This window comes from Carassius gibelio, chromosome B10, assembly GCF_023724105.1.
Source record: "Carassius gibelio isolate Cgi1373 ecotype wild population from Czech Republic chromosome B10, carGib1.2-hapl.c, whole genome shotgun sequence".
Classification (NCBI taxonomy): Eukaryota; Metazoa; Chordata; class Actinopteri; order Cypriniformes; family Cyprinidae; genus Carassius; species Carassius gibelio.
Genome location: NC_068405.1, coordinates 4163565 through 4173863, shown reverse-complemented (window position 1 = coordinate 4173863; position 10299 = coordinate 4163565). Strand labels below are relative to the sequence as shown.

The window sequence follows — 10299 nt, the reverse complement described above, 5'->3', positions numbered from 1 at the left end:
CAGCTGCTGGTGTTGGTCCACTGTGTTTTATCAAGGGCAGGGTCAATGCAGCTAGCTATCAGGAGATTTTGGAGCACTTCATGCTTCCATCTGCTGAAAAGCTTTATGGAGATGAAGATTTTGTTTTTCAGCACGACCTGGCACCTGCTCACAGTGCCAAAACCACTGGTAAATGGTTTACTGACCATGGTATTACTGTGCTCAATTGGCCTGCCAACTCTCCTGACCTGAACCCCATAGAGAATCTGTGGGATATTGTGAAGAGAAAGAGACGCAAGACCCAACACTCTGGATGAGCTTAAGGCCGCTATCGAAGCATCCTGGGCCTCCATAACACCTCAGCAGTGCCACAGGCTGATTCCCTCCATGCCACGCCGCACTGAAGCAGTCATTTCTGCAAAAGGATTCCCAACCAAGTATTGAGTGCATAACTGAACATAATTATTTGAAGGTTGACTTTTTTTGTATTAAAAACACTTTTATTTTATTGGTCGGATGAAATATGCTAATTTTTTTGAGATAGGAATTTTTCATTATGGAAAATAATGAACTTTTTCACAATATGCTAATTGTTTGAGAAGGACCTGTACATGTGATACTGATGAGAGCTTCTGTGCTGCAGGGACACATGTGTGATCTGTGTATCAAGATCCTTGTTTAGTACAACTCATGAATATCAGGTTTAATCATGTGTTAATAAACTTGAGGAGAGTGTACTTATGTAAAGTGTTGAATGTGTGCTAGTGCTCACCAGCTGTACATTAACACTAACAGCTCCTGTACACGTGTGTTACTGTCCTCATCTGTTAAGTGCTGAACACTTATTAATGTGTACTTGTGTAGTTCTCTCTGTCATGACTGAGTTCAGGTCAAAAGAAGCACACAAACAACTGCTATTAAACACGTTCACTCAGAAAAATGACCAAAGTCTGTAATTAGAGCGGTAAATCATTGGATACAGTTGGCTTAAATGTGAAAATAACTGAAATATATGTGAAGGAAAAGATGAAACAGCAGCGTGGAGATTACACTGAGAAGTTTACTGAGTTTAGTTTTACAGGAGTTTAGATGTCACGCAGGACACTCTTAATAAGAAAGGAAGACATATTTGATTAACTTCATGAGGAGATGATACTAAGTATTAAATAGTTAATATCTGAAATAAAGCAAATTACAGAAAGATCCTTATAGAGAATGACAACAGCACTGGATAGAGACTAAATGTAGGCAATAATATACAAAAATATTTTTGCATACCCATTTGCTCAGATGGCAAAAGAAAAACTGCACCATAGTGTTTTCATGACTTTGAATAATAGCAAACAAACTGAGATTCTGATAACCATTTACTGCATTAGAAACACCCTCGCATTAACGAGAACAGGTCATTTATTTATTTAATGCAAAGGTGATATAGTACAAAGAAAACTATTTTAAATGTTCATATTAAAAATAATAATAAATAAAAAATACGAAAACTGTCATATTTAAAATTTACGATGCTGATGACCGTTAAACGCGTCATCACAGTCTTGTGAAACTGATCCATATGAAGAACAGAGGAAAAACATAAAGGAAGAATTAGGAAAAGGGGAATTAAGAGGGATCTGGTCACTAGTGGAATGGGATGTTAGCGAATACGTGTTTAACACGAACAGGATATGACGCATTAGCTCCCAGCAGGTGGCGGGAGTGTGCTGTCTAGTGAGCAAAGAAGAAGCAGCAGAAGAGAACGCGCCCAATGAGAGTGAGCGGAGCTGCAGTAAATATGTGCGCGTCACTTCCGGCTATGAAAAATGGCGGGCGATGAAGATAGAATGGCGGAGCTGGAGGACGGAGAGCTGGATTCAGACCAGGAGCAGCGAGAGCCGGTATATATATCTGTGTGTGTGTGTGTGTGTGTGTGTGTGTGTGTGTGTGTGTGTGTGTGTGTGTGTGTGTGTGTGTGTGTGTGTGTCTGTGTGTCTGTGTGTGTGTGTGTTTCAGAAGATGACGGAGTTTCTCTGAACCTCATTCTCTTCACTCACACGTTCCTGCTCTGTCTTGTTGTTGTAAAACACTTGTTTTGTCTCTGAAGTGACTGTCGGATTTCTTCATCTGGTAAAGATCTCTTCTCCGAGACAGAATACAGTAGTGATCTTATCAACAGCTCATGTCAGTCTTCTGCTGTAGTGTGTCAGAAGGAAATGTGATCATCATCAGACATGAAGAAACACACACACACAGAGACAGACTCAATCCAGAAGAACTGTGTCTCAGAGACACTTCAACAAACCTCGTGAGAAACTCTGCTTTAAACACAGATGCTCACAACAAATGATGATTTCATTTAGCTCATATTATTTAATTGATAAAGAAATCTACTTATGACATCATTTTTGACTGCATTTTTACACCAGTGCCTAAGCGTTTAACAGCACTATAGGTTTGCAGGAGGTTTGTTTAAGCGTCTGGGAGACACCGTTCTTCTGATTGAGTCTGTCTCAGTGTGTTCAGTTTCTTCATGTGACGCCAGACAGATGATGATGATCAGATCATGTGAATGGACAAGTGATGTTTGTGAATGGACAGTGATCAGTGTCTGCTCTTGTGTGCTGCAGGGCCGCGGTCCGTCTCTGAGCTCGGCCTCCATCTCTGGGTACCGCAGTCTGAAGAGCCCGGGCTCCAGCGACAGTGACTCTGCGTCTGAAGACGAGGCCGTGGCCTGGAGACACAAGCGGCTCCGCAGCTCCAGCACTCCCTCCGCCTCCGGCTCCTGCTCCGGCTCCGGACGCAGGGTCAACAACGTCTGGGGCTCCGTGGTGCAGGAGCAGAGCCAGGAGTCTGTGGCCGCAGAGCTGGGCATCATGGGCATGGAGAGCAGCGTCAGCATGAGCAGTCGCCAGAGCGAGACCTACAACTACATCCTGGCCCGCAAGCTGATGGAGAAGGAGCGCGAGGAGCAGGAGCAGGGCCTGAGGAGCGCGCTGGACGGCCAGCTGGACGGATACATGCAGGAGAAGAGCTGTCCGAGTCTGAAGAGGAAGCGTCCTGCTAAAGAGAGGCTGGGCCCACGAGCTGAGATGGACCTGAGCGGCCGATACCCGCTGCTGGAGGACGACCCGGAGGAGAGAGTGGTGGAGGAGATCGCCCACAGGTCAGGAGACACACACCATAAACACAGAGAGTCGCCATATGCACACGCTCAGAGTCAGTCTGCTTCTAATGAAGGACCGAAGCGGACAGGGCATCATCATGTGTAAAATTACTGATTAACATGGAGGATAAAAGCAGCTGGTTTTCATACATCAACAATATGCTATAACTTTTGAACATCAATATGTGCAAACCTAAATTCTACAGTAACTTAAGGGTACAATAGGAGATCTTGGAAGATGCTAACATTAGCCTGCTAGCACTGACAGAAGATGTTAACATTAGCCTGATAGCGCTGACAGAAGATGCTAACATTAGCCTGATAGCGCTGACAGGAGATGCTAACATTAGCCTGATAGCACTGACAGGAGATGCTAACATTAGCCTGATAGCACTGACAGAAGATGCTAACATTAACATGATAGCACTGACAGCAGATGTTAACATTAGCCTGATAGCACTGACAGAAGATGCTAACATTAGCCTGATAGCACTGACAGGAGATGCTAACATTAGCCTGATAGCACTGACAGGAGATGCTAACATTAGCCTGATAGCACTGACAGGAGATGCTAACATTAGCCTGATAGCACTGACAGGAGATGCTAACATTAGCCTGATAGCACTGACAGGAGATGCTAACATTAGCCTGATAGCACTGACAGGAGATGCTAACATTAGCCTGATAGCACTGACAGGAGATGCTAACATTAGCCTGATCGCACTGACAGGAGATGCTAACATTAGCCTGATCGCACTGACAGGAGATGCTAACATTAGCCTGATCGCACTGACAGGAGATGCTAACATTAGCCTGATCGCACTGACAGGAGATGCTAACATTAGCCTGATCGCACTGACAGGAGATGCTAACATTAGCCTGATAGCACTGACAGGAGATGCTAACATTAGCCTGATAGCACTGACAGGAGATGCTAACATTAGCCTGATAGCACTGACAGAATATGCTAACATTAGCCTGATAGCACTGACAGGAGATGCTAACATTAGCCTGATAGCACTGACAGGAGATGCTAACATTAGCCTGATAGCACTGACAGGAGATGCTAACATTAGCCTGAAAGCACTGACAGAAGATGCTAACATTAGCCTGATAGCACTGACAGGAGATGCTAACATTAGCCTGATAGCACTGACAGAAGATGCTAACATTAGCCTGATAGCACTGACAGGAGATGCTAACATTAGCCTGATAGCACTGACAGGAGCGTCCCATCCTCCCTGCAGTCTCTGTTCAAAGCCACGCCCCCTGAACACATTTATGTTCACAGACAACATTACTACGACAGACTGCATCAGTCCGTGTTCAGAAGGGAGCAGGGAACACACTGTTGGGCGGTTAGATTGGACATGCATTACTTGGCTTCCACAGAATATATAAATACATGTAGACCACTTAACTGAACGATTGCTGTCAGGACTTGAGGAGACTTTAACCAGTATAACAGTGTTTCTGAAGACCATCACCTGCTGCAGCTTTCAGCTCGTTCTTGATCTTGGTGTCTGTTCTGTTTACTCTCTGTTGAAGACTCATGGAGCCGAAGAAGGATCTGATCGAGCGAGTGGTGAGAGTGATAGGAAAGAAGAAAGCCATCGAGCTGCTGGCGGAGACGGCAACCATTGAGCAGACCGGAGGACTCTACACTGTGGTATGACCATCTACCTCCCTGAACACTCCTGTTCAGAGCTAAACACACCGATGTGAGACACGCTAACATGCACTCACTAGTTAATCATAGCATTTGATCATTATTCTGATAAATATGTTTGTAGACACAAATGGAGGGACAGTTTGTACTAGATGGAAATGTAACGGCCATTAAAGTTTGCCATCAATACATTTCTTGATACTTGGGACTACTGACCATATCCTGTGAGGTCTTGTGAAGTAAAATGATCACACTGTGTGACAAACTGAATATAATATATAACATTACCTGGAATTCATTGCCATTCCTTCTCATAAAACTATATATATATATATATATATATATATATATATATATATATATATATATATATATATATATATATATATATATATATATATATATATATATATATATATATATATATTTGTCAAAAATCAGCCAGTAGAATCGGCCATCGATCATGATCAGTGATAGAAAGTGCAGGCTGAAGAATACTGACTGAGCATGAAGCCTTGAATATCAAACAATCACTGCACATCATTAAATAAGTTGATCTGTTATCAGTGTTTTCCAGTAATGAATCCAGTGCACAAGCATGTTTGTTTGATTTTCCTGTAGGATGGCAGCAGGAGACGGACACCTGGTGGAGTGTATCTGAATCTACTGAAGAACACACCCAGTATCTCAGACGGACAGGTGAAGGTGCGTCAACACTGACACGTCTCAATCTTCAAGAACACTTCAATAGCCGTGTTTCCACTATAGAGCTTAAACCGGGCGAGCACTGAGGAGCCTAAAGTGTGCCAAGAGTGTCAGCGCTGCGGATCATTTCAGAAAGATAACAGCTAAAACACCAGCATTAAAGACGGTTTAAAGTTGAGCTCAAAACTCACTCTTAGTCAGCAGCGGGTGTTTGAAATAACTTGATCCGATGTGGGTTATAATCACTAAACAAGGCAGAAATATTTATAAGCGATGTAAAAGACTATGCACGCTAAACATTAACGTTACTATAGTAAACATGGTAAATATGACCGCTTGGATAAATCAGACGTCAGCTTCTTATTCTCTATCACAATTGTGTATTTATTAAGTAACATTTTATCTGTCGTCTCGTTTCGTGAGTTTAGCTCCACGTTGCATATCATCAAAATATAATAATGATTTTTGTTCGGGAGCTTTTATAAAAATAGAGATATTATCATTCATTGTTAATGTGACAGCTACTGTGGCTAATAAACAGAAACAGACTCGACTGAATAAGTAGGCTATTTTCATGAGCGTTAAAAATAAATAAAATTATAAATAAGTATTTATGTGTGATTAATTTTGAGTCCTGATAAATTAATTCGTTATGATCAATGTATCACTTATTCTACTATAGTTAAAACATTGATGCTTTTGAATTTGAATATTTACCAAAGCATGCAAACAAACGGCCGCTTTTATCATCTTCGTGTGTGATCGCGCATGTTCCTGAAGTTTTCTGATAACTTCTCTTTGTTGGTGAAATGATGAGGTTGCATGACGTTGTCCTGAAAGGCGTGTAAAGGGCGTGTTTTAGTGATGCGAAGCGGAGCTTCAAGCCCTGACTGTGGAAACCCTGCGCTATTCTGGCCTCGCTATGAGCCCCTCCCGGCCCGTAACCCTAACAGTGGAGATGCGGCTAATGGAAACTACAGCAGAGCTCATCTGCTTCATGCGATCGGTGGAGGGTGGGGTTAAGCACTCGTTGGGCGGAGCTTATCTGCTTCATGAGACAGTGGTGGGTTGGGTTAAGCACTCGTTGGGCGGAGCTTATCTGCTTCATGAGCCGGTGGTGGGTGGGGTTAAGCACTCGTTGGGCGGAGCTTATCTGCTTCATGCGATCGGTGGTGGGTGGGGTTAAGCACTCTTTGGGCGGAGCTTATCTGCTTCATGAGCCAGTGGTGGGTGGGGTTAAGCACTCGTTGGGCGGAGCTTATCTGCTTCATGCAATTGGTGGTGGGTGGGGTTAAGCACTCGTTGGGCGGAGCTTATCTGCTTCATGCGATCGGTGGTGGGTGGGGTTAAGCACTCGTTGGGAGGAGCTTATCTGCTTCATGTGATCGGTGGTGGGTGGGGTTAAGCACTCGTTGGGCGGAGCTTATCTGCTTCATGTGATCGGTGGTGGGTGGGGTTAAGCACTTGTTGGGCGGAGCTTATCTGCTTCATGAGACAGTGGTGGGTGGGGTTAAGCACTCGTTGGGCGGAGCTTATCTGCTTCATGCGATTTGGTGGTGGGTGGGGTTAAGCACTCGTTGGGAGGAGCTTATCTGCTTCATGAGCCGGTGGTGGGTGGGGTTAAGCACTCATTGGGCGGAGCTTATCTGCTTCATGCGATCGGTGGTGGGTGGGGTTAAGCGCTCGTTGGGCGGAGCTTATCTGCTTCATGCGATCGGTGGTGGGTGGGGTTAAGCGCTCGTTGGGAGGAGCTTATCTGCTTCATGAGATCGGTGGTGGGTGGGGTTAAGCACTCGTTGGGCGGAGCTTATCTGCTTCATGAGATAGTGGTGGGTGGGGTTAAGCACTCGTTGTCTGGTTTGACACGGTCTCGAAAGGCCGGCTGTCTGAAGCTGATGTTGGGGTTTATTTCCAGTGTTTATCTCCTCCTCACTACATACAGATTTCAGAAATGTTTGTTTGCGTGTTCTCTTGGTACAGGAGATATTTCATGAGGAGAACCAGAAAGAATACAACAACAAGAAGGCAGCTAAGAAGCGACGGAAGCGAGTAGTAGCAAAGCAAATGAAGCAGGCCATCAACACGCTCAACCTCCAGGAGGATGACGACGTGTCCCGAGAAACGTTTGCCAGTGACACTGAAGAGGCTCTGGGCTCGCTGGAGGAGGCCCCCGAGGGCCCGTCGGAGTCTGCACTGGGCACAGAGGACAGCCCTGTCGTCTACAGCTCCACCGACCTCGAGGTTTTCTAACCAGCATGCCCCTTCTAGACCGACTGAACTAAAGATGAAAGACAGATAGCACTTCAAGTTCTCTGCTGGTTCCTGAAAGACTGTAAGCAGCAGCCAACTCTTGTACAGATCTTCTGCAGAAATTCTTGCCTGGTTAAAATGTTGTTGATAAATTGTGATATTTCTGTTTGATTTTTTGCAAGCTTTTGATACATTACTGCATTCACGGAAAATGTATTTCAGCAAGAAAATATACCTTTACTTATTTCAGAAGAATACAGCTGGTTTCAGTCATCTGAGATGCTCTAAACGTTTGTACAATAAAGAGTAGATGCTTAATGTGTAGAAGTCAAGCTCAGCTTTGGTGCGTGTCTCTCGAATAGGTCTGTGGTTTGCTTTTTTTACTTTGTTTTTGCGTTAATTGTATGGTGTAATCGAGCTGAATTGATTATTGAACTAAGTTTCACTACATGCTCAAATTAAAAAGCAGTCTCTTCAGTTTTGTGATTTAATGCTATCTTCTCTGATCAAGTTCACTCTTGCACATGGCTGAATATACTACAGATGTTTCATCTGTGACCTGGAAATAAACCCATCCATGAACAGTGTTGGGGATAACACGAGTGACATTAACCAGTTACTGTCGGTCTTGTGAACATGATGGTTACTGTAGCTCTAGACTGAAGGTAAAATCTAGAATAGCAGCACAGCTTAAAGTTCATTACATTTCCTCCAGCTGAGAATGAAAGGGCTTTATGTTCCTGGTGTTTAACTCTGTGTTCATCTGATGAAGTATTTTGAGCTGGTACATTTCTTAAATTTAGCACTTCCAGTGGGACACTTTAACATTTCAGGATAATTCTCACCTTTAACATGTATGCTAACACTAACAGTTATGCTTGGGTAAAAATTGTTCAAATTAAAAGATCGGCACCTGAAAAACAAAAAAAATAAGTTTGAATCTCTACAAATCCTAGACTGAGAGAGTAAAGAAAACTCGGCTCATCATGAGAGGAAACCTAAAAGCTGTTCACAGCAGTTCAGTCAGTCTACTGTTTGAGTGCATGAATTACTCCGGGATATTGGTTTGTTTGAACTCAGAGGAAGTGTCAGACACATTAAAAAAGTTAACAGCTTAAGTCATTTGTGGATAAATGCGTATTGGAGATGAGAAGCATTTAAAACTATTCAATTCGATTTGGTGAACTGGTTCAAGAAGATCTGGTTACATCGAAGGATTCGTTCACGAACCAGATATCCAGACTGCTTTGTTTTTAACTGTCTTACAACAGACACGGAAGAGAAGACAATGCTGAATAAAGTCATAGTTTTTGCTATTTTTGGACCAAAATGTATTTTTGATGCTTCAAAATATTCCAACGGACCCTCTGATGTCACATGGACTACTTTGATGTAGACCGTATACTAGGGTGGCCATTCGTGCCATTTTCGCAGGACATGTCCTGGCCAGGATTTCTATATTGCCTAAAATATCCAGGTTTTGGCTTTGGTTTCCTGTTTACATACTTAATGGAGGTAATGATCATTTGACCAATAACCTGCAGACTTAGTACGAAAATCGACCAATCGTGGTACGTGAGAAGGTGTTTGTGTGCTTGAGTGATGTTCTGCTTATATTAGTCCAATAAGTCGTTTTAATAGCAGTTATTATTGGCATTTTCTGCTGTAGTAATATTCCCCTTTTCTAACCTCATTAGTTTACTGACAATGTTTGTACCAAAATTTTTATTAGATTTGCTCCATAAGCGTAGCTGTAGAAAATGTTTTCCAGAAGTCTGTGAGAGGTGTTTCTTGATGATATGTTCTGTCCAGGAAGAGAAGACGAATGGTCTTTTAACACTTCACCACAGCTTGTTGAAGCTGAATGTTTCACACACTGTGAACCGATTGTTTATTGACCAGAGCTGTGTACACCATATCAATGAATCGTGACACCCCTAGTAATGGTCAAGTCAAGTCACCTTATTTATATAGCGCTTTAAACAAAATACATTGCGTCAAAGCACTGAACAACATTCATTTGGAAAACAGTGTGTCAGTAATGCAAAATGATAGTTAAAGGCAGTTCATCATAGAATTCAGTTATGTCATCTCTGTTCAGTTGAAATAGTGTCTGTTTTAATTTGCAATCAAGTCAATGATATCGCTGTAGATGAAGTGACCCCAACTAAGCAAGCCAGAGGCGACAGCGGCAAGGAACCGAAACTCTATCGGTGACAGAATGGAGAAAAAAACCTTGGGAGAAACCAGGCTCAGTTGGGGTCAGTTCTCCTCTGACCAGACGAAACCAGTAGTTCAATTCCAGGCTGCAGCAAAGTCAGATTGTGCAGAAGAATCATCTGTTTCCTGTGGTCTTGTCCTGGTGCTCCTCTGAGACAAAGTCTTTACAGGGGATCTGTATCTGGGCTCTAGTTGTCCTGGTCTCCGCTGTCTTTCAGGGCAGTAGAGGTCCTTTCTAGGTGCAGATCCACCATCTGGTCTGGATACGTACTGGATCCGGGTGACTGCAGTGACCCTCTGATCTGGACACAGACTGGAT

At 43.3% G+C, this 10299-nt stretch overlaps 1 protein-coding gene across 1 annotated transcript; it reads left to right on the top strand.

The window, feature by feature from the left end:
• The first annotated feature begins 1716 nt into the window (after positions 1–1716).
• On the top strand, positions 1717–8237 carry phax (phosphorylated adaptor for RNA export). The gene is made up of 5 exons (XM_052567026.1): positions 1717–1871; positions 2601–3136; positions 4685–4805; positions 5427–5510; positions 7491–8237. Exons 1-5 carry the CDS (start codon positions 1797–1799, stop codon positions 7758–7760), a joined length of 1086 nt encoding a protein of 361 aa, XP_052422986.1. The 5' UTR covers positions 1717–1796; the 3' UTR covers positions 7761–8237.
• Positions 8238–10299: the final 2062 nt, after the last annotated feature.